The sequence below is a fragment of the Myotis yumanensis genome, unplaced genomic scaffold, assembly GCF_028538775.1.
Source record: "Myotis yumanensis isolate MYYU_CA2020_CCGP unplaced genomic scaffold, mMyoYum1.0.hap1 SCAF_10, whole genome shotgun sequence".
Classification (NCBI taxonomy): Eukaryota; Metazoa; Chordata; class Mammalia; order Chiroptera; family Vespertilionidae; genus Myotis; species Myotis yumanensis.
This window is the reverse complement of record NW_027223761.1, coordinates 47,191,439-47,216,280: the sequence shown is the minus strand read 5'-3', so window position 1 is coordinate 47,216,280 and position 24,842 is coordinate 47,191,439. Positions and strand designations below refer to the sequence as shown.

Here is a 24,842-nt window from a genome sequence, read left to right as displayed (position 1 = left end):
GCATCTCTCCTAAAAGGTAGCATTGGCTTTAATGATCTTGTCACAAATCTTACCCCCTTCAGCCCATTCTTCACACAGCTGTCAAAGTAATTTTTCTAAAACCCAGACCTCATCACACCATTCCTCTGCTTAAAACCCTTTAAGTGGATCACTTCTGGTCCCAGCATAAAGTCTAAACTATCCTTGAAGGATCTTCAGGCCCTTCTATCTTCTCCAGCCACAGCCTCCTAGGGTTAGGGTTAGGGTTAGGGATGGGTTAGGGTTAGGGTTAGGGTTGGGTTAGGGCAGGGGTGGGCAAACTTTTTGACTCGAGGGCCACAATGGGTTCTTAAACTGGACCGAAGGGCCGGAACAAAAGCATGGATGGAGTGTTTGTGTGAACTAATATAAATTCCAAGTAAACATCATTACATAAAAGGGTACCGTCTTTTTCTTTTTTTTTTTAGTTTTATTCATTTCAAACTGGCCTGATCTGGCCCACGGCTGAGTTAGGGTTAGGGTTAGGGTTTTAGGGTTAGGGTTGGGTTAGGGTTAGGGTTAGGGTTGGGTTACGGTTGGGTTAGGGTTTTAGGGTTTTAGGGTTAGGGTTAGGGTTTTAGGTTCTGGTCCAGACATTTCTCTGTACTTCTCCAGCTGTAATTACTAGCAGTTGTTTCCAGCACCCACCATGCTTTCTCTCACCTCAGACCTTTGACCTGCTGAGCCCTGGAATGTGCTCTTCAGATTGTCTCCTGCGGTTCCTTTCCTCTCATTTTTCAGGGCTGAGCTTCATTCTAGAACCTCTGTGTTTCCTGCGGGCCTGATGGATTGCTTCTTTGTTCCCACCTGTACATTCTTCAGTCATATTTATTTTATGTTCATAACAAACCCCCTAGGCGGGAAGTGTGGGAAAATGAGTCTAGAGGTGTAGGGGTAGAGAATAGAGACTGAAGAATCCGAGGGGCAGTTCCTATTCAGCACCACTGGGTTGTTCTTAAGTGTGGGCCTGGTAGTATCAGATCTTCCAGAAAAGCCAAAGTCTGTATTTTCATGTAAAAACCTAACTCAAAAAATCTTGGTTACTAAAGCAAATGTTAAAATTACTCTGAGACAAACAAAACACTTCTCCAGATAGATTTGTGCCAGTTTGCAACTTCTGCATCATCGCTGTGTATTTATATGTCTGTTTCTTCCAACTAGTTTGTGAGTACCTGGACAGTAAGGATGTCTATGTTATATCCCCAGCACAGCTCCTGGCACATACCAGGCAAGGAAAGAATGAATGAATATAAGAATCCAGAGCAAACTTAACGATGGCATGCCTGCAAAAGCCAGGCCTGAGATTCAAGTTTCTGAAAGGATTTTCTATTTGGCTTTGACATGATTGACTTCAGCAAACCAGAATTATGGGGAAGAAAGATACACGCCTAGCACTTGGTAGACTTCTCTTAGAAACCACTCAAGCATGAAGAAATTAAATGTGAGCAGTGAGGGCTGTGCAACCTACAGATTGAATGAAAGGGTTTAATAATGAAGACAAGGACTAAGTAAAGAGCTTCTCTCCAGGTTCTGCACATTTCCAGCATTGACCATGAGGAGCAGATTCAGCAGTGGGAGGTATTAGCAGGCTTATATAAGGTTTAATAGCCTCACTTCCAGATCTTCTGTGTCTTTAGAAGAATTTGTATTAAGTTCTCTTTAATGTGGAGACAACTCACTTAGGACACTGATTTACACCCACGCCTAATTCAGCACGCACCGGAGCTCTCACCTTATATTTGAACAAAAAAAGAAAAGAAAAATGTGATTGCATCAGTGGGAAATGAGTCTGAATTTTATCAAACATCCTAGCTGTCTATGTGCCTGGCTTTATGAGCTGAGGGAACTGAGATCTAGAAAATGCCTGTCCTCTGACAAATGCCTGGTTTGGGCAGAAAAGGGACGGAGCAGGACCTCCCGGGCCTCCAAGCTGGGTGTTAGGTGTGTGAGGACTTCGCTCCTGTAGCCTCCTGAGGTGTGTGGTAGGAAGAGGTGAAGACACAGCAGTGGGTCTTAAGTGTTTCCTCTCACCCAGGTATGTGCACTACAATAGACTTACAGACACACTGTCTTAAACGAAAAGGGTAACTTTAATAGTGGACTTTCAGGTAAGCACATATTTCGTTTAGATGGAGAGAAACTAATTAACCAGGAGTGTGGTGGGGCGATTCTGGTTATGGCTGTGAAAAATGCCATGTCTGGTAATTGTCTAGTTGAAGACTTGCCAAATATTTATTTGGTAAATAAAAGAATATCTTCTCCTTCTTTAAGACTCAGCTTGAAGTCTTCCCTAATTTTCTTTCCATCCTGGTAGGATAAGTTAGTCCATTCTGTATGCCATCTCTGGCCCTTGTAACTATTATAATGTTAACACACTGTATCTTTGTTGTCTGTTTATTTGTCTCTTTCACATAACTCCTGAGGGTAAGAACTATAACTAACTTAATTCCAGTACCCCCAGGACCCAGCAATAACTGATCATAAGAAAATTAGTAAGAGACTTTAGTGAATGGGCATGAAAGAGAATTACTGAATAAATGAGAGAGAGTTGATAGTTCCTTTGGGCTCCATAAAATGAAATGAACTGGCTTTACACAGTAGCCCCATTAATAGAAAGATAATGACAATAATGGCTTCAATTTATTGAGTCCTTACCGCATGCCAGGCAGTGTGCTAAGACTTTCTAAGAATTATCCGTTTAAGACATTAACTCCAGGTACTAATATTACCCCTAACAGATGAGAACAGTCTGATTCTAAGGATTGAATAAGTGCCCAACCACTGAATGGCAGAAAGCCAGAGTTCAATGTCAAATCTATTTGACACTAAAGCCCTCACTTGTAACCCTTTGGGGGGTTGGGGGGGGGGGGGATGAAAAATTAGGTGATGCTCATAACATTCTAGTCCTATCAGTCCATCCTAAAGCTTTATAAAGGTCACCTAGTCCAGCCCCGTCATTTCAAACTGAGGGAGAAGGAGACCCAAGGAGAACGGTCTGCAGAGCCTTAGGTTTAGTTATAACAGTGGTGGGCAGTTAGACAGATGTGAGCAGAGCAAGGACGATGAGCCAGGTGCAGGTCACCAGGATGGAAAGCCTCACCCCCAGGGTAACTTTTCCTCCCCTAGCATATCACTGGTCCTGAGGTTTGGACCCCCGGACCTTTCTTCCCTAGAGATAACATCTAGGCCTCAGTTGTATTTCAGCTCCAGGCCCAGATAAGCAACAAAATTAGCCACAGCTCAAGTCAGGATCAGCTGCATGGAATGATGGCCTCTGCCCTGGTGCTGGCCTATCATCAGTGGAGACCACAATCCTGAATATTCTATTAAGATGTCTTCCTGGCACCTCCCCTAAAATCTCCACCTTTAAAGTCCAGAGGAGGGAGGAGGACCCGCTGCCTTTCCCTTTCCCCTCCCTGCCCCCAGCACATTGCCATTAGCTTCCTCACTCACTCTCAAGCTCCAGAACTTGCTTCCTAAACCCATTTATTCTAGGAATTACTTCTTCTGCCTCTCTAATTTGCCAAATAAATGTTCTCTTACAGTTTGGGTCTTGCTCTGAATTCCTTCCTAGCCAGAATGCAAGTATTGAGGTTGCTGAACCCAGGATTGCACCCTCTCGAAATTTGGGACCCCTTGGGGGATGTCAGAGAGCTGGTTTCGGCCTGATCCCCGCAGGCCAGGCCAATGGACTCCACCGTGCAGTGGGCCTCTAGTAAGGAATATTAATCATGCTCTGTTAATCATGATTGTTGTTTTTTTAAATTTTTTTAATTGGTTTTTTAAAGAGAGGAAGGGAGAGAGATAGAGATTTAGAAACATCGATCAGCTGCCTCCTGCACACCCCCCACTGGGGATGTGCCTGCAACCCAGGTACATGCCCTTGACCGGAATCGAACCCGGGACCGTTGAGTCCGCAGGCCGACGCTCTATCCACTGAGCCAAACCGGTTTCGGCAACCATGATTGTTTTGGTCTGATTCTCGAGAAAGCACATTCTAACCTGGCTGGGGGTTGTACGCCCCAGGGACCTGGGAGTCAACCTTGGATTTGGAATCTGGCCAATTCCCATTTTATCATGGAAAGATTAGCAACCTTGTTGCCCAAACAATGGAGTCCCTCCCGCATTGCCTGTAACCTGTAACCATTATAATCATTCTTATTCCTTTTGCCTACTTCCCCATGTAATCTTTATTCTACCCAATATAAGCAGCTGGCTTATGGGGCGGAGAGGGGGGAGCAGAGGGGTGCAGAGTAGGTTTTTGTGAGTGACCTGCTCCTCTCTCCCATACTGCTGGCATTATTGGAATAAATGCTCATATATGATTCAACGCTGTCTCTGCTTAATTGGCTCAAGTAGTGACAGGCAGGAACCCCTTGGTTGTCTGGTTTCATCAGGACAGCTCCTTTTACTGTTACTGAAGTGCTCTCTGAATTAATTCAAGATTCTGCCAGTGGCTCAAAGAGACTTCCCTTGACCTCATATCTGAACTAGCCCCAGTCATGCCTTATCTTCTTATCCTGCTTTATTTTCTTCTCAACAGAGTCTTCTTACATTATGCATTTATTCATTTATTTCTTTTCCCCTCTAGAATATAAGCCTTATGAAGACAAGACTTTTAATGATGTTTCTCAGGAGTCTATAGCAGTGCTGGCATATGAGATATTTGGTAAAGGTGAGTGGTGAACCCGAGATAATATGGCTAAAAGCTTATGGAGTAAGTGGAAAAGGAAGATGCGTGCTGAAAAGAGAAAAAAGAATGCCCCAAAGGAGCTTAGCAGACTTAAAAGTATTCTTAAAGTAGATACTGATGTTTTAATGAAAGATGTTCATGAGATAGCAACTGTGGTGGTCCCCAAACATTCTGAAGAGAAAACCCAGTCTGTGGTGAAAGATGGCAAAGATGACATGAAAATGGAGACTGACATTAAGAGAAACAAAAAGAGTCCGCTAGACCAGCATGGACAGTACCCCATATGGATGAACCAGAGGCAAAGAAAAAGGCTGAAGGCAAAGCGAGAAAAAGGAAAGGGGGAAAGCAAAGCAAAGGCAGTGAAGGCGGCTAAAGGTTTGGCCTGGTAGACTTTTAAAAACTTGAAAAGTGCCACATGGGACAGATCTTTGATTAGAATGTATACACCTATTTCAGCTTCTGTTAAATGAAAACCATTTTTTAACTGGGCCGTTTTCTTCAATTCAAACCCAACATAACACCTCAAATTTGTTTTAGGAATTTGAATAAAATATTTCCTTTGATGAATGAAAAAAAAAAAGATATTTGATAAATACTGGTTGACCTGATGGCTAAACATTCCAAGGCATCAATTGCAATGTGATTTTAATGCACTGAAGTTTTTCTTGTCCTTCAAAGAAAAAGTTTTTTTCTTTATTTTTGCCTTTATTTTCTCAAACTGGCCTAACACCATTTTATTAAACTTTGATAACTGTCCATCTCTTCTCCTGACTTTCAGTGTCCCCCTCCCCCACTAAGGACAGTAACCTTGCTGTAGTTATCCATGCATCCCAAAGCCTTCCTAGCTCAGGACCTGGCATGAGCAGCTGTTCAAAAATGCTTGACGCCCAGCCGGCGTGGCTCAGTGATTAAGCATTGATCTGTGAACCAGGAGGTCATGGTTCGATTCCCGGTCAGGGCATGTGCCCAGGTTGTGGCTCAAACCCCAGTAGGGGGCAGGGGGCAGCCGATCAATGATTCTCTCTCATCATTGATGTTTCTATCTCTCTCTCCCTCTCTGAAATCAGTAAAAATATATGTAAAAAAAATAAAAAATAAAAATAGCCCTGGCCAGTTCACTGGATAGAACATTGGCCTACGGATTGAAGGGTCCTGGGTTTGATTCCGGTCAAGGACACATGCTCAGGTTTCGTGCTCAATCCCCAGTATGGAGCGTGCAGGAGGCAGCCAATCAATGATTCCCTCTCATCACTGATGTTTCTCTCTCCCTCTCCCTCTCCCTCCCTCCCTCTCTGAAATCAGTAAAAAAAAATTAAAAATAATGCTTGGGGAGGCTGGTGTGAAGAGTGGTAAGAGTGGTAGTCACAGGCATTATTGCTTAGTGATTTATTTTATTTTTAAATTTTATTTTAGAGAAGAGAGAAAGAGAGGAGAGTGAGAGAGAAACATCAATGTGAGAGAGAGATATTGATAAATCAATTGCCTCCCACACTCACCCCAACTGGGGATCGAACCCACAACCTTCTGGTGCACAGATGCTCCAACCAACTGAGCCATATTGGCCAGGACAGTGATTTGTTTTAAGGCTTCATCAGCAGGTGGAATGGAAGACCCCTCCGACCCTGACACCTTGGGCAGCCAAGGCATTGTACTCCTTTACAGCCTTCTCTGTCTGGAGTACTCGTACATCAATGCCTTGTTTCTCAAGGTACTCCAAGGTTGATGGGGGGACCTGGGAGGAAGAAAAAAGATGAATAAGTGGTGGGGGGAGGTCCCCTCTGCCATGAAGCAAGTATACTCTACAGAATTAAACAGGGACAAGTGTCAATCCTCAATCACCCAGAATGTCACTGGTCCAAAAAATTTGGCCATGAGCCCCAAGGAGTTAAAAAGGCTTTTTAAGAAGTTGACAGCAGTATCATGATATGTATGCATGAATCTCAGATGATGAAAAAAATCTCAGATGAAATGGAAAAAGCACTGATTTTGGAGTTAGCCTTGGATTTAAGTCCTTGCTAGCAGTGTGACCCTGGGTAAGTGAATTAAATTCTCTGAGTCTTTGTTTCTTTGTATGGAAATAGGGATGATAATACCTAGCTCCCAGGGTTGGTATGAGAACTAATTTAGCGAAGGTATGTAAATGTCTGGCATGGTACAGACCCCAAACCATGTAAATGTTAAATGTTTTAGTCAGTCCAACCTGAGCCTAAATTCTAACTTTGCCATGTGCCAACCAAGAGATCTTAAGCCAGCTATTTACAGCCTCTCAACCCCAATTTCCTCCCTGTAAAATGGGGGTAATGGTACATTACAGGGTTGGTTGAGGATGAGGTTACCTAGTGTATGCATACTGCAAGTACAGTGTCCTCTCAGAAAAGCCTCTTGACCACCCCATTGAGAGGAACCCCTCAGAAGCCAACATTTTCTTCATAGAATTTATTATGATCTGAAATTGTATGACACGTGAGAGTCATGAAGCTTGTTTTGTCTTATCTTATTGTCCCCAGTGTGACAAGATAGAATAGTTTCTAACCTATAGAAGGTGCTAAATAAATATTTGTAAATGAATTTATATAAAAGTTTCTCAATAATGGAAGCTATTATTAGATATTCTCAACTCTGGCTTGTCCTGAATGTTTTCTATATGAACAATTTTATAATAACAGTAACTTTATAGATAGGAATTATTTTAACAAGGAAAAAACTAGGTTAAACTGAAAATTCTCTCTCTCTCTCTCTGTGTGTGTGTGTATATATATATATATATATATATATATATATATATACACACACACACACACACACACACACACATACATATATAAAAGCCTAATATGCAAATTGTCCCCATGGGAGTTTGGGAGACCGATCACTCGCTATGACATGTGCTGACCACCAGGGGGTGGGGCGGAACAAAGGGAAGCCCCGGCCAGCAGCCAGCAGCTAGCAGCTGGCAGCCTGGGGAAGGGAGGCCCCAGCCAGCAGCCGGAAGGAAGGCCTCGGCCGGCAGCTGGAAGACCCCAATAGGCCCTTATCTGTGCATGAATTTTGTGCACTGGGCCTCTAGTAAATAAATAAAGGGCACCTTCATCAGGAAGCTGGATTTTAGAACATCTATCTAAAGGAAAGAATAAGGTAGATCTCTATATACTTATGTGAAAGGCTGTCCATAATGTAATAATGTAAGTGAATAAAATGTTACAGAGCAATATGTATAGTGTGATCCTATTTATGTAAAAATGATTGTAAGTATGTTCATGTATACCTATATCACATATATGTAAGTGTGTATATATTTGCAGATGCTTAGAAAATTGGAGCAGTATGCCCAAGTGTGGAGACTGGAGAGGGAAAATCTTTCACCTTTTCCTTCTGCATTTCTGCACTAAATCTTTTCTGTAAGTAAAATTAAAATAAATATTTTTTTCATAAAGGGGAAAACATAATTTGAATGCATCTAAGAAGAGAGAAGTATTATAAAATCTATAAAATATAAAGTTCTATAAAAATCTAAAGAACAAAATGTTAATAGTTGTAGAGCTTGAGAAATACCAAGATTGAGGACTTTCTGAGAAATACTGGAAGCAATACAAGTCCAGGGTTAGGTAGAGACAGGAGAGTCCACCCCTGATGAGTAGTACGCAGCCATTATTTGATCCTGGGACATCCACTAGCTCATCAGCAATATGAGGGTGCATGCTATATAGAGATGAACTCCTAACAAGGACATATCTCCAAGGTAAAGGTCCAAGAGATCAGCAGCTGTCCTCAGGACATTATATTCACAAATACCTACCTTTAAAGCCTCACTCATCCCTCGGCCAATCACAAGGGTCTGCACACCCTTCTTGACAACTTCCTCCACATCTGCAGGCTGCACACCAGGAGAATGCTGGGTGAGAAAAGAAAAAGTATACCAGTTACCTGCTCTTTTTTTTTTTCTTTTTTTAAAAAATATTGTTATTGATTTCAGAGAGGAAGGGAGAAGGAGAGAGTTCAAAACATCAATGATGAGAGAGAATCATTGACTGGCTGCCCCCTGCACGCCCCCTACTGGGGACCAAGCCCACAACCTGAGCATGTGCCCTTGACCGAAATCAAACCCGGAACCCTTTAGTCCAGGGGTCCTCAAACTTTTTAAACAGGGAGCCAGTTCACTGTCCCTCAGACCGTTGGAGGGCCGGACTATAGTTTAAAAAAAAACTATGAACAAATTCCTATGCACACAGCGGCGGCAAAAACACCCGGTGGGCCGGATAAATGTTTCTTGGCGGGCCGCATGTGGCCCGCGGGCCGTAGTTTGAGGACCGCTGCTTAGTCCATAGGCCGACGCTCTATCCCCTGAACCAAACCAGCTAGGGCCAGCTACCTGCTCTTTTAATCTTTCTTTGTAATTGGCATTCTTATGGGATTCATTCATTCACACATTCATTCATTGAAGAAATGTTTTGTTCTGGGCTCTGGGAATAATAGATGATAAATTGCTGTCCTTAAGGAGCTCTAAGTCTAGTGCAAAATGTAGCAGACTAAGAAGAAATTAAAGTAGTTTTTTACAAGTGCTACAAGGAAGTAAGCTCCTGGTGTGTACAACTTAGTGAACGAGCACTGACATCAGACCTGGGGTGTGTGGAGAAGAGACACTGACATGACCGCTGTCTGTCCCGAAACCTGGACCAAGGCCACAATGGGAGTTGCTTTCTGCAACCTCCCTTAAAGACTGTATGATTGTAATTGATACTCATTCTGACATAAATCAGCACCCCTTCCTTGCCTCCTGCTATGTGCTGGTTCCTGGAACAGGTTGTTATCCTGAGCTGGTCAAGCATGTAATTTCCCATACCTGGTGGCATTCACACACCTGTGACTACTCAACCCCCAGCCCCCGCTCTCCCCGAAATCCTATATAATTATCTGGCCCTGCCAAGCGGCTCATGGATCCATTTTGCATGCCTTGTAGGTAAGTTTCCCTTAATCAACTCTATTAATTACCAGACTGGAGTGGCCAGCCTCTTTCTTCAGTCCCTGTCTGCTCTCCACTTATGGAGATAAATTTTCAGTCTTGGAGCTTTTCCTGGGGTCTACATGTACTAATAGGGGAGTTGGGGCAGGTGGTCAGGGAAGGCATCCCAGAGGAGGTGACATTTAAGCCGAGACCTAACAGACAGCCAGGAATTAGCCAAGTTAAAGGAAATCAGGGAACAAGGCATTCCAAGTTAAGGTAATAGCATGTACAAAGGCTCAGAGGAAAGAAAAACCTAGTGAATTATAGATAGTTGAGTATGACTGGAGTGGAACTGACAGGGGAGGGAATAGAAAGAGATGAGGTGGGAGAAGAAAGCATTTGGACATGATGCCAAAATTTGGACTGTGGAAGCATTTCATAAGAATCCCACACTAGATTCTTAAGATAGAATAAGATAGAGCATCAGCCTATGAACCAAAGGATGACAGGTTCGATTCTCAGTTAAGGGCACGTACTTGAGTTGCATCAGGGCATATGCAGGAGGCAACCAATCAGTTTCTCGCTCACATCAATGTTTCTCTCTTTCGCTCTCTCCCTCTCTAAAATCAATAATAACAAATTCTTGAGTGAGGATTTTAAAAAGTAAAGAAAAAACTATATCATCCCACAGAAACTAATATTCTCTAAATAATGAAAAAATCCTATATTAGTCCATTAATATGACAAGTAAATGTGATATCTGTATTAGGTTAATTGGCAAAATATTAATAAGATCTGTATAGTAAGTATTGTATCAATGTTAATTTCCTGATTTTGATCATTGTATTATGATTATGTAAGAGAATATCCTTGTTCTCTGGGGGAAATACATACAGGCATTTAGGAGTAAAGGAGTATAATATCTGTAACAGTTCAAAAAATAATATATATCAATGGAGAGGATGATAAAATAAAATATGGAAAACTGTTAACATTTGGACCTGGGTAAAAGTGAGAATTCTTTGTACTATCCTTGTAACTTTTCTGTAAGTCTAAAATTATTCAGGAAATTAACAATAAATAAAATAGAAACAGGAAATTAACAAGTAAATAAATAAAATAGAAAATAAAGCAGGAAGACAGCTCCTACAGCCACATACTTCCTGATTTATTTAGGCAAGGAAGCAAACTTAACAGAAGGCAGGTGGCTCCAAGGCAGGAGCAGAGGCAGCCTGTCTTTGCTGGCTTCCTCTTATGTCTCTTGATTCTCCGCGGGTGAGCAACTGCTGCTGACATTCTTCACTTCGTCAGCAAGTGCTCCAGAGCTCTTTTCTATTCTGACTTACCTCCTCAGCACCTCCCTACGGAATTTACACTCAGACTGTATGAGCTTACGTTCAGGGAATATCAAAGAGTGTTCTAAGTTAGAACACCTGCATTTCATAGAGTGAACCAAACTGGTCAGCAGCAAGGGCACACCCTCATCTTGAGAGAGGCCGCAGAGTTAGTGCCCAGGTGTCTCTGAATAGTATCTCTGCCTTCAGCTTTCCCAGTTAGGAGAGATTGAATTCTTATTCTTTAAAGTTACTTAGGTTCATAAATTTTTAAAAGGCAAAACAAAAAAGGGGATATTGTTTCTGATTAAAATATTATTGATTACAATAATCGGTACTTAAATCATGTAAGAGGATTGGATTAAATGCCTTTTTCCCACAGCTCTCTGATCAATCCTAGAACCACCCTGCACTAAACAGTGATGATATGGAGAACCTAACATTTTTTCCAGAAGCTATGACCAAAGCAAATACTTAACAGAATTACAAATTAGGATTGGAAAGCTTCACCTTCCTTAAGTAAATGCATCCACCTCCATGATTGAATGATTCCTTCATTTAACAAAGGACAGCACATATTTTGAGAAGCACCATGATGCCCTGACTCTAAGAGCTCACATTCTGGTATAAGGAAACATCGCAAGTGGGAAGGGGGTGAAAGGTCAAGAGAGTTCAAAACCATAATCATCTGGAGATTCAGAGACTGGAGACAGCAGCAGCCCATCAGAGCTGCCAATCAATGGAACTCAAGTGAAATTCGACTGCTGTGTGTGTTATACTGCAGGCCCAGGGTGTCACATGCAGAGCAATGAACGCTCACTGCAGCAGCCTGTGGATCCAGGCGTTGGCAGGCGATTACTCACAGCCTAGCGCAGAGGCCTGCTACTAGGCATCCTCAACCTGCCTCCAGCTCCTCCTCTCCTTCTTCCAGTCCCTGGGGGCAAACCACTAAGGCTCTGACTCTGTTCCTCTTTTTAAAGAGGCTTTACATCAGAGGGTGTTGTAAGGTTGTAAAAGCTTATTGTGTTTTCTTGGGGGGAAGCTATTAATTGTGGGGAAATGTCCAGCTAATACCCATCATGCCAGCTAAACAATAAGGTGGCATCCTTTATGGCTTAGACATTTCCCCCTCTTCTATATCAAATTTGAAAAGAAAACATTCCTAAATTACACTTTCAAGGAAGCAGTTCCTCCTGCCAAAATGAAGTGAGCATAAATGTTAGAAGCAAAGCTGTCATCTGGTTGTGTTGCTGATGAAAGCGGATTCTGTGAGTGAAGGTTACAGGATCTCTGGAATCTGTCCCTGTGGACACTGCCCAAGTCACATTCTCCTTATCGCTTGGGGAATTACAGCCTCTAAACTGATCTTCCTGCCTCTGCACAGGCATCTGTTCTTGTGCCATAGGCCACTCTGGCAATCAATCTGGTGGAGCTTATGGCTCCCTTTTCAGCAAAGTTTTTAAAAGCTTAAGAGAAAATGTATAGGATTACAAAGAAAACAGATTTTACACACTAAAATTATCCAATTATTAAAAACAGGCCTGGCCAGGTTGCTCAGGTGGTTAGTGTGTTGTTACGATACACCAAAGTTGCGCATTTGATCCCCAGTCAGGTCACATACAAAAGAATCAACCAATGAATATATAAATAAGTGGAACAACAAACCAATGTTTCTCTCTCTCTCTCTCTCTCTCTCTCATCAATCAATCAATAAAACATTAAAAACAGACGTGTGGTCTAGTAATGTGCTTCTTTATTAGCTTAGAAGAGTGGAAATCATTTCCAAAGCCCATTAGCAGACTTACCCTCCCATCTCATAGTGGCAGCCTGCTAGTTCTTTCAAAATCCAACCTGCCCCCTTTCTACTGCCCAGCTAGATTCCATTTTCTGTGCTCCCGTGCATCTAGGTGTGGAACATGTGACTATGCTATCACCAATAAGAATTCAATGGCATATGAGCAGAAGAAATGATACCATGTCTAGGTTTGAGCCTTGAAACATTGAGCATGAGCTTTTCTTCTCTTTCTTCTTCCATTAAGTTAGACTTCTGGCCATGGCTTCAACCTGTTCCACCATTCAAATGCTCAAGAAGATGGTGGAACAACACAGAGGAAAACATCTGAGGCTGTTGGGTTGAGCTAGAAGTATAATTATGAACTCATTACACACACACACACACACACACACATTTTCTGGCTCTGTATACTGAATGGGCTTAGATGTAGTGACATCTCAGTAGTAATGAGCCCACCTAATACCCAGCTCTTGGATTTCTAGATATCATTTCTCACTAAAAGGATTCAGGGCTCCCTGAAGAAATGGCTGAACCCAGGAAAAAGATATCTATTATGCCAGAAAGCAACGCAGTGGTAAAAAAACTGATGGAAACATGTCACAAGAACACTGGTTAAATTTGGGACAACTTAAACCTCAAAAAATATTAATTACTAAAGGCCCAATGCACGAAATTCGTGCAAGAGTAGGCCTTCCTTCCCCCAGCTGCCGGCACCGGCTTCCCTCTGGCACCCGGGACCCGGGATTCCCTCGCAACCCTGGCTTCATCTGGAAGGACATCCAGTCTAATTAGCATATTATGCTTTTATTATTATAGATGGTAAGAGATTAAAACATGTTCTTATTCTCTGTGGGTTGCTACAACAAAAAACCACAAATTGTATAGCTTATAAAACAACAGACATTTATTTTTCATGCTCTAGAGCAGAGGTTCTCAACCTTCTGGCCCTTTAAATACAGTTCCTCATGTTGTGACCCAATCATAAAATTATTTTCGTTGCTACTTCATAACTACTTCATAGCTACTTCATAAAATGTTGCTACTGTTATGAATTGTAATATCTGATATGCAGGATGGTCTTAGGCGACCCCTGTGAAAGGGTCGTTCGACCGCCAAAGGGGTCGCGACCCACAGGTTGAGAACTGCTGCTCTAGAGGCTGGAAGTCCAAGGTCAAGGTACCAGCAGGCTGAGTTTGGTGAGGGCCCTTTTCCTGGTTCATAGCTGACCCCCTTCTCACTGCTCTCACAGGGTGGAAGGGATCTTTCTGAAATCTCTTTTCTAATGCACTAATTTCATTCATGAGGGTTCCTCCTTCATGACTAGCACCTCCCAAAGGTCCCACCTCCTAATACCATCATCTTTGGGCGTTAGGATTTTAACATATGAATTTTGGTGGGAGACACAAACGTTCAGATATAGCACATACTAAATTTAAAAAAAGAAAACATGAGTGATAATAGTGATAATAAAAATGGTGATAGTGTAGAAGAAAACCTCTTCTTCACAGAAGAATCCAGCTAATGAATGTAGAAGAAGTGATAGAATTATAAAAACACCACTTTGGCTTGGCCAGCATGGCTCAGTGGTTGAGCATCAACCTGTGAACCAGGAGATCACTGTTTGATTACTGGTCAGGGCACATGCCCGGGTTGCAGGTTTGATCCCCAGCATGGGGCGTGCAGGAGGCAGCCAATCGATGATTCTCTCTCATTATTGATGTTTCTATCTCTCTCTCCCTCTCTCTTCCTCTTTGAAATCAATAAAAATATATATTTTTTTAAATCACCATTTTCACCCTAGCCAGTTTAGTGCAATAGATATGGCGTCAGCCTGTGGACCGAAGGGTCCCAGGTTCAATTCTGGTCAAGGGTACATACCTGGGTTGGGGGCTCGATCCCCAGTCAGAGGCATGTAGGAGGCAGTTGATCAATGATTCTCTCTCATCATTGATGTTTCTATCTTTCTCTCCCTCTCCCTTTCTCTCTGAAATAAAAAAATATATATATTTAAAAAACAAAACAAAACAAAAAACCCCCAACCTTTAAAAAAAAATCACCATTTTGTAATCACTAATGTAATAATAAATTCAGGCAAGGATCAATAGTTAATGCTAAAATCATTGGATGAAAGATTGCTAGGGAATAAGATAATCACAAAGTTTCAAAATATTACTCTACAGATTATGTACTGATTAAAAATGGGAAAATGTATTTTTACAATAGAGAAATCTGGTAGGTACCAACTTAACCAAGTGATCAAACAACCTCACCAGGTACTGAGCAAACTGATTTTATGTGCCTCCAGATATAATGCACTGAAGACATAAGTGACTGTCTTGGCAATGACAAGAACATTCTTGCCAAAAAGATTAATTTGAATCTAATCGTGATAGAAAAAAATCAGATAAATCTAAATTGTGAACTAGTCTACAAAACAACTGTTCCAGACACTTCAAAACTACCTGTGTCATAAAAGAGGAAAAAATGTGGCGAACTGGTTTTAAATGAAGAGACTAAAGAAACATGAGAACAAAATGAATATATATTGGATTAGAAAAGTAAGCCAGCTACAAAAGACATTTATTTTATTGGAATAATTGTAATTTGACACGGAGTCCATGTTGAGTTTCTTACATTGTTTAGTGTTATATCAATGTTGAGTGTAATATTGTGATTATGTGTAGCAGAACAACTTTGTTTTAGTACACACATGCTAAAGTATTTAGGGTAAGTTTCATGATGTATGCAACTTACTTTAAAATGATTCAACAGAAATCATTATTGAGAAAGTGCCACAGAGAGACAAACAAGCAAATGTAGCAGAATGTTAACAATTGGTGAATATAGGTTGATGGCATACAAGTGTCTTTCCTATTTTTTTTTAATTTGTTAAATATGTTCAATATTTTTCAAAATTAAGAAAAAAGAGTGAGAGGTTTAACACAGAAGAGTTCAATATAGGCTGCCCACATCAACCAGGTTGAAAGGTGAATAAAAATAAGAGCAAGCCCTGACCAGTTTGGCTCAGTGGGTAGAGCGTCAACCTGCGGACTGAAAAGTCCCGGGTTCGATTCCGGTCAGGGGCATGTATCTTGGTTGTGGGCACATCCCTAGGAGAAGGTGTGCAGGAAGCAGCTGATCAATGTTTCTAGCTCTCTATCGCTATCTCTTCCTCTCTGTAAAAAATCCATAAAATATATTTAAAAAACACACACACACACACACAAAACAAGAGCAAAAGCAAACCAGCACAAGAGCAGAGAGGGTTAGTACCAACTCATCTGTCTCTCTGTAGGTAGCACTGTCCGAGCACAAGAACCTCTAGTCTGGTCGGCTGTGCCACTCCCTGAGGATTGTGTTTCACTTTATGCCTCCGCCTGCCTTATGTGTAAAAAACCCCCACAAAACCAACAGCCATAAAGGATATTTTTGGAACTTTGAGGAAATTTGAAGATAGACTGTGTATTAGATAATATTGTGTCAATGATAACCTCCTTATCTATGATAATGGTATTGTAGCTATGTAGGAGAATGGTCATGTCCTTAGGGGAGAAATGCTGAAATATGATATCTGCCCTTTACTCTCAAATGATTGGGGGAGAAGTGTGTGAATGTGTGTGAGTGTGTGTGTGAGTGTGTGTGTTTAGAGAGAAAAACAAATATGGTAAAATGCTAACAACTTGAGGACTTAGATAAAGGGTGTATGGGTATTTACTGTATTATTCATACAGCTGTGTGTTAGGATTAACATTTTTCAAAATTAAAAGTTGGGATAAAGTTTCCATAGGTCCTTTAAAGTTCTCCTGGGATGGGTGTTATTTGGTTTGGCTTTCTTTTAATTTTACACTTAAAAAAAATTTATCTTCATTGTTGAGTACACTTATTTTACGTCTTCCATCCTGACCACTTTCAGCCTCACAAAAGGATATATAAATGAGCGATCTATGCATGTTTCTACACAGAAGGATCTTCTCTAATAAGATAGTTATTGCTTTAGGATAGAAATGAGTGAAGATAGTATGGAACAGTTATAAAGTATGGGCTTTAGAGTAAGACTAGGGTTCAAAACTTAATTCCAAAATATATTGTGTGACTCTGGAAAAGCTATATTTGAGCAGTTATATAGTAGCTGCTAAAAAATGATGGATAGAGAATTGGGAGGCAGTAGTAATTACCACTGCAAGGACACTGGTTGAAGATAATACATTTTCTTGATATTTCCATTGTTTAATCACTATAAAACCTACCCCTTCCCTTTTTAAACTAATAAGAAAAGAAATACAACATTAACCTACCTCAGAAGGAATGTCACAAAAGATTTTTTAAAAATTGGTTTAATGACATTTATAATGAAAAATTCAATGCAGCAAAAATGTATTGAGCTCCTATTTTATAGGCTCTGGGCTAAATGCATAGTTCTTACCCTTAGGAAGCTCTCCACTTAGTGAGGAATACTAACAACTTGGGGACTTAGTGAGGAAAACACATAAATACACTCATTATAATCAGGCAATCTGTGCTAAGTGCTGTAATAGAGGCAGCAAGTATTACAGAAATACTGAGGAGGGAGTATGCTGCTCATTCTCACCAGGCTTATGAGAAAGTGCTTCTTAGAGGAGATAATACGGATGCTAGGAATCAAAGGATTTTAAGATTTCAAAAGGGAGTGTGTCATTCCAAGTAAGGGAAATGGTTTTAGCAAAGGCACAAAGGATACAAAATGAAAGATAATGGTAGGTTTGGAAGGCAGTAAGTATTTGGTGTGGGATAGCTAGGTCTTCAGACACATGTTATTAAATATAGGAGATGGAATAAAAGGCTAATTTGGAACTGTATCATAAAAAAATGGCCGTGAACACTGTCCTATTTAATTCTGAAGTCTATGAAAAGCCGTTGAAGTTTTCTAAGCAGAGCAGAGACATGAGCAAGTTCATCTTTTTTTTAAAAAATACATTTTATTGATTTTTTTTTTTTTTTTTTTTTTACAGAGAGGAAGGGAGAGGGATAGAGAGCTAGAAACATCGATGAGAGAGAAACATCGATCAGCTGCCTCCTGCACATGTCCTACCGGGGATGTGCCCGCAACCAAGGTACCTGCCCTTGGCCGGAATCGAACCTGGGACCCCTCAGTCCCCAGGCCGATGCTCTATCCACTGAGCCAAACAGGTGCTGGCAGCAACTTTATCTTTTAGAAATTATAACAGTAGAGAGACATGAAAAAGGCAGACTAAGAGGCAGGATGACCAGCTTGGGAGATCAATGCCATAGTTCAGGAGAGAAAACTGAGGCAGCAGGAGGAAGTAAATTTGAGAGACTTTGCTGAGGTGGAATCAACAAATGTACTTTGTTAGCTGTGGTGGGGAAGAAAAATGGAGAAATAAAAATTGTCTCTGCGGTTTCCGTTTTAATTGACTGACTGTGTGGATAGTAGTACCATTAATGGAGATAGGGAACACAAGAGAGTACGTAAATGCCTGGGTGGAAAGGTAGGAACAGGGAAATGAAGTCCATTTGGATATGTTGAGTTTAAATTGCCCACGGAACAACTCAGAAAAAAATCATTCAAACAACAATAACAAAAAAACACACACAGAAACAAAAATCTTTCAAAGCCTTCGGAAATGATCCTGAGAGCAAACAGCAAATGAAGAAACATCTATTAAAGGATTTCTATAAATATTTGATAGGAAAGGTGAGAAATCATGGTATTTAAAGAAGGACTGCTGCCTGCCTCCCCACTCCCAAATCAATGAGGTGGGGACTCCACTCCACCGCTGCAGCTAAGAATATTTCTCCTCTAATCTTCCAGCTGGAAAGGTTTTTTCCAGGGAGGACTAGGACTCCATTGTTTCACGTCCTGCCCCCAGCTGTCTGTTGTGGGGCTGAGTCCCAAGTGAGTGTGCCTGAGAGGTAAGGGCTCCCTTGTTTCATCCGACTCCACTCATGGAACACAGACTCTACCTTAGGCATTGTACACTGAGAATATCAGAGGGAGTGCAATACAAGGGAAATGCAAATCCAAACCACAATGAGAGAACATTTCGCACCCACTAGAAGGGGCATAAAAAAAAAAAAAAGCAAACAATAGTAAGTGTTGGTGTAGAGAGATTTAGAAAAATTGAAAACATCATACATTCCTGAAATCTAAAATGTAAAATGGTGCAGCTGCTTCGGAAAACAGGCTGGCAGTTCCTCAAAAGGTTGAACATAGAGTTACCATATGACCCAGCATTTCCAATCCTAAGAGAATTGAATAATTCTGCTTATCTGGAATGAATATAGACACATCTACAGCAACAGAAAGTAGGTTAGTAATTGCCAGGAGTTGGGGGAGGGAAAGAATAGGCAGTGACTGAAAATGGTTATGGGGGTTCCTTTTGGGGTGATAGAATTAGTAGGGGTTAACTACTGCATAAGTTTATGACAATAAAAACTCCCTTGAATTGCATACTTGGATTATATCTCAAGGAGAGCGAGAGAGAGAGAGAATAGAGAAAGAGAGAGAGCTACTCTTCACTTGGTCATTGTAGCTTAGGATGGTGGAAATCACTTTGTTAGCCTTATGCAGTGTCAACCAAACACTAATAGCTTACCTCAGTTCCTGTTTCTCTCCAATCCCAATCCCGACTTCCCCCTGGCCACACTTTGCAGTCCTTATAGATTTTAGTAGAGCCTTGTACTTTCATTTGCCCCCATGAAAGGGAAGCAATTTCAGGGGAAGACATAAGGAACTTAACTGAAATCTGAAATTTAAAAAAAAGTACCAAATCAGTTATAAAGGAAGGTTGAAATCGTGCCAAAATACAGGAGGTATACTATATAAAAATATATATTTAAATGTACTAGTAATACTATCACTCTCTAATGCTAGCGCCGCCGCTAGCTCATAGAGCTCTAGCAGAAGGAGAAGGGAGGTAAGTAAGGAGGTCTCTATACCAGCGATTTTCAACTGGTGTGCCGTAGCACACTGGTATGTCGCAAGAAGTTTTTAAACATGCAATACCTGACTATTTAGTTAGGGGCACTGACTTCTTTTCCCTTAGATTGTCAAATAAAAAAAATGACAATAACCAACACAACAATAGTCGTCCGGTGTGACTAAACCAACATTATACCTATATTTTTTGTCACATCGCCAAAAATTATAATATTTTTGGTGTGCCGCAGACCTCTAGTAATTAGTTTATGTGTGCCACGGGATGAAAAAGGTTGAAAATCGCTGCTCTACACCATGGCTCCTACAAAGCAGACTGCTCACAAATTGATGAGTGGTCAAGCACTTGGCTACCAAAGTTGCTCACAAAGAGTGCGCCCTCTACTGGAGGGGTGAAGAAACCTCACCGTTATAGGCCTGGTACCGTGGCACTCCATGAAATTATCAGAAGTCCACTGAACTTCTGATTCTCAAACTTCCCTTCCAGCATCTGCTGCGAGAAATTGCTCAGGACTTCAAGACAGATCAGCGCTTCCAGAATGCAGCTATTGGTGTTTTGCAGGAGGCAAGTGAGGCCTATGTGGTTGGCCTCTTTGAAGACACCAACCCATGTGCGATCCAGTCCAAACGTGTAACAATTATGCCAAAAGACATCCAGCTAGCACACTGCATACATGGAGAATGTGCTTAAGAATCCACGATGATGGGGGACATTTTATCCCAGTTAAAAAAATATGCTTTTATTGATTTTTTTTAGAGAGGAAGGGAGAGGGATAGAGAGATAGAAACTTAAATAAGTGAGAAATATCATCAATCAGCTGCCTCCTGCACACCCCTTACTGGGCCCACAATCGGGCAGGACCAGTAATTGAACCAGTGACCTCTTGGTTTCTGGGTCAATGCTCAATCGCTGAGCCACACCAGCCAGGCAACATTTCATTCGTTAAAAAAATTTTTTTTTCTCGTCTTTCTGTTATTGGTTGTTCTGAATGTTAGCTATTCCCCCGCGCCCCCGCCCCATGGGGTTAAAAGATACCTAAGTATATGATTGCAAATGGAAAAATAGAGGGCAGAAATAAGGTATGGGCAGTTTTTCCATTTTTATTTGTGTGTGAATTTTTAAAAATATAAATGTTGGGACATAAAGCATTAATAATGCAAGTCAAAATGTTTCAGTGAACAAGTTTCAGCAGTCTAACTTTATAATAACTAGAAACTTAAATTTTTCTGAACAATGCCAGTATTTGGATTTTTTAAGACAAGTAATTTCCTTATTATATATACAAAATATAGCTAGCCTGCCGGAAGCCGGTCCATCCTTGCTGCTTGACACAGTCACTGCAGGAAAGAAACATCTGCACAGCATATGTTTCAAGGGACCTGGCATATATAGCATACTGTTCTTAATATGTTTGCTCCCTTTAGCGCCATGTGTTTTAACCAAGGTCACCTCTCCGAGAAAGGTTGTTTCCCCAGGTGGGGATCTTTCCCTGAGGTTAGGGAGGGGATACAACCCCTTAATTAAGTGCCAGGTGGGTAGTTAAGCTACATAATCTTTACTCCCTGGAATGGAGATAAGAAACGCCCTAACCTTTGTAATAGAAATTGACAGGATTAAAATCGGCTGGTATAAATACGGATGTAACAAGACAATAATCATCAGACCCTCATCAGATCCTCATCAGATCCTAACCAGAACCTAGCCAGAGAACATGGCAAAAGATCCTGGACAGAACCTGGCTACAGAACTTCACTGGAGAACCTAGACAGAACATGGCAAAAGAACCTGGATAGAACCTGGCTAAAGAACCTGGTGACTGAACCTGGCTGGAGAACCTGGAGAACCTGGCTGGAGAACCTAGTGAGAGAACATGGCACCAGAACTTGGTTGGAGATCCAAACCAGAACTTGGTTGGAGATCCAAACCAGAACTTGGTTGGAGTTCCTAACCAGAACTTCGCTGGAGATCCTGGAGGGAGAACCTCGCTATGCTGATGAACTGAAACCAGTTTCCATGTCATTCATTCTTCGCCGACTCAGTCCACACCTTTGGGGATCCCTGGACCCGTTGGGGTTGGACCCCAACACTAGCCCTAATCCACTATGAGTTAGGAAGCATTTTTCTCATTTATGTGGTTGTCACATATTCTTTAGAGGTCTAATAAGTACATTGTTATTCTCAGGATCCTGAAACATCTAGCCTTGGAAACTAGATAGTATAATTACTTCTCGGACTGGGGAAGGAATGCTCAGGGTATTTTTTTTGGAGATAAAATGAAAAGGTGGAGATTTACTTCAGCATGATGGAGTGAGGAGACTGACAATCCTTTCCCCAAAAGCAAATAATAAAGCTGGACAAAACTATAAAAAATAACCACCTGGTACTCTAGTAATTTATATTACTAGCAAATGCATATATATAAACTGAGAAGTGTTTATTTATGACAACCACTGAATTTCAGATAAAGAACAGTAAGGTATTTCGTTGTTCTTGCCTGGGACCACTCCCATGCCCCCACATTGATTCTGTTGGCACAGAGGTTCAGCGTGGTTGGAGCAGAGCATGAAAAACAACAGGTTTGCTGCTATAGTCAGAGGAGGCTCACTTGATTTTAAGCACTAAGATTTAAAATAGTGATCTTAGTGGAGGTGAATATGGATGACAGGTGGCTCTGGTTCCTTGATATTTGGGGCAAACAATGGATTGGAAGAGTAGGGAAGGATTTCATTGGAATTTCCCAGAGGTGACACAGCCATAGGGAATAAGCTCTCCACATATCCAGAGTGGACAAAAGGCTGTGAGCATGGGGGGAAAGGGGAGATAGAGGACATCTGTTATACTGTCAACAATAATATAAATATATATATATATATATAAGTGCAGTGGCTCCGCCCGGTATGGCTCAATTGGTTGGGCGTCATCCCATGCACCAAAACGTTGCCGGTTCGATTCCCGGTCAGGGCACATGCTGGGGTTTTGGTCTCGATCCACTGTGCAGGAGGCAGCCCATTGATGATTCTCTCTCATCATTGATGTTTCTCTCTCTCTCTCCCTTCCTCTTTCTGAAATAAATAAAAACATATTTTTTTAAAAAAGAAACTGTACTGGAGTGTTCCCAAATGTTTGATTTAGCAAAGACTTGAAAGAAGCTATTATAAATATATTCAAAGAACTAAAGGAAGCCATGTACATCAGTATTTCTTAAACTGGAATTTTCAAAAGTATTTGATATGTTTCAAAAGAACATTTTTTCCCTTTAGAAAGGGTTTGAATATTAGAAATAAGTATTCTAGATAATAAATTCCTCTTATAATTTTTCTCTTTTGATAAATGAGTAATTTTTTTTCTTTCTTTAGATAATGAGAATGATGTCGACTATTATGGTTTTCCCTTTTTTGTAACCTAGAAATGCAGAACAAAATGCAACGTTTAATTGTGGTAAGCATTTTTCTGTTCCCAACATAATTATCTGCCTATAAATTTATCATCCTTAATCATTAATTGTCCTATTTTACATGGTTATATTGTATCTTGCTTCAAATTCTTTTTAGGAAGTAGGTACTATATAAGTTTTAAATGCACATTGAAAATTTTGGCTCAAAGTAGTAAACTGTATAAATTATAGCTGGATTTCAATCTAAATTTTAGGAACTCCTTTTTTTAAAAAAAGCACTTACAATGTGCCAGCGCATCGTGCTAATCAATTTACTGTGAATTATCTAGACCATATGGTGTAGGCACTGTTATCATCTCCACTTTACAGAGGTTCAAAGAAATTAATCTTCCCCAATGGTATCAAGTGGTTCTGTTAGGATTCAAGTCTGGCCGAATCTAAAGCTCAGGCTCCTAAACCACAATGCACAGGGCATCTCAGGCTGTACATTCCATTTTGCATTACTGACGGTTTTCTGAGATTCTTTGTGGGAGAATGCTCACTGCTGCCCCCAACGAGGTGGAACCCTGTCCTCTATCAAACTTTTTGCTCTTCCACCAAATCTCCTATCATGCCCGCCCGCCCAGCGACCGAGTCCTAGCCCACCCTTTGCTCCCACCCCACGGACCAGTCCCCTAAGACCAGTGGTTCTCAACCTTCCTAAAGCCGCGACCCTTTAATACAGTTCCTCATGTTGTGGTGACCCCCAACCATAAAATTATTTTCGTTGCTACTTCATAACTGTAATTTTGCTACTGTTATGAATCGTAATGTAAATATCTGATATGCAGGATATATTTTCACTGTTACAAATTGAACATAATTAAAGCATAGTGATTCATCACAAAAACAATATGTAATTATATATGTTTTCCGATGGTCTTAGGCGACCCCTGTGAAAGGGTCGTTGGACTCCCAAAGGGGTCGCGACCCACAGGTTGAGAACCGCTGCCTTAGACCCTTGAGTCTCCACAGAGCCCCTCTCCCTCACACCCAGGCGAGCACAGCACAGCCCAGTCCTCTCACCCCTTGGTCCTCCTGCAGAGGTAGGTCCTTTCAGACCCCGATCTCCTGGCAGGACCCCAACTTTTCAGACTGGTGATCTCCGCCGAGCCCTGTTCCGTAGGCCCTCGTCCCCTCGGGCCCTCAGACACTGTTTTTCCGAAAGCGAAGCCGCGAATCTTGTACCGCAGCGGAGAGCAACACCCCGCAGCAAACTCCCGCAGACTTCTGCTTACCCAGGTCCCGCCCCAACCCCTAGTTAAGGGCACCCCTCTACCGTACCCCTTTCCCACGTTCTCCCACAATCGTGCTTCTTCCTCCCCTATTCTCTTTTTTTTTTTTTTCCTGATTCACTCTCCTGAACTCGCCTCACCATCTCGTGGCCCTCTTCCAGTTCTCGGAGTCCCCGCCACACTCACCCAAAGCCCGCTCTTCACGGAGCTGCGATCCCCAACCGCTCCATGCAGTTCCTCCCGCCTCACTGAATTCGGGCCCTCGGATCTAAGGTGTTCCCCCCACAGGCCCCGCCCCTCCCCGCCCCGCCCCGAAGGAACCTTTCGCCCGTCACCGCCCGAAGCCCCGCCCCCTCAAGCCTATTGGTTACCGTTCCCAGAAAGTCCCGCCTCCTCAGCTTCCAGCCCGCCTACCGGCCCGGCTTCCCTTGTTTTCATTCCCCCTGTCACACGAGGC

At 41.7% G+C, this 24,842-nt stretch overlaps 1 protein-coding gene and 1 pseudogene across 1 annotated transcript; one reads left to right on the top strand and one right to left on the bottom strand.

Moving 5' to 3' along the window:
- The first annotated feature begins 605 nt into the window (after nucleotides 1–605).
- LOC139017369 (protein LLP homolog pseudogene) lies at nucleotides 606–6,382 on the top strand (annotated as a pseudogene).
- On the bottom strand, nucleotides 6,097–24,660 carry AAMDC (adipogenesis associated Mth938 domain containing). The gene is made up of 4 exons (XM_070425692.1): nucleotides 24,572–24,660; nucleotides 19,376–19,525; nucleotides 8,508–8,603; nucleotides 6,097–6,443 (listed from the first exon to the last, which is right to left on the bottom strand). Exons 2-4 carry the CDS (start codon nucleotides 19,505–19,507, stop codon nucleotides 6,303–6,305), a joined length of 369 nt encoding a protein of 122 aa, XP_070281793.1. The 5' UTR covers nucleotides 19,508–19,525; nucleotides 24,572–24,660; the 3' UTR covers nucleotides 6,097–6,302.
- Nucleotides 24,661–24,842: the final 182 nt, after the last annotated feature.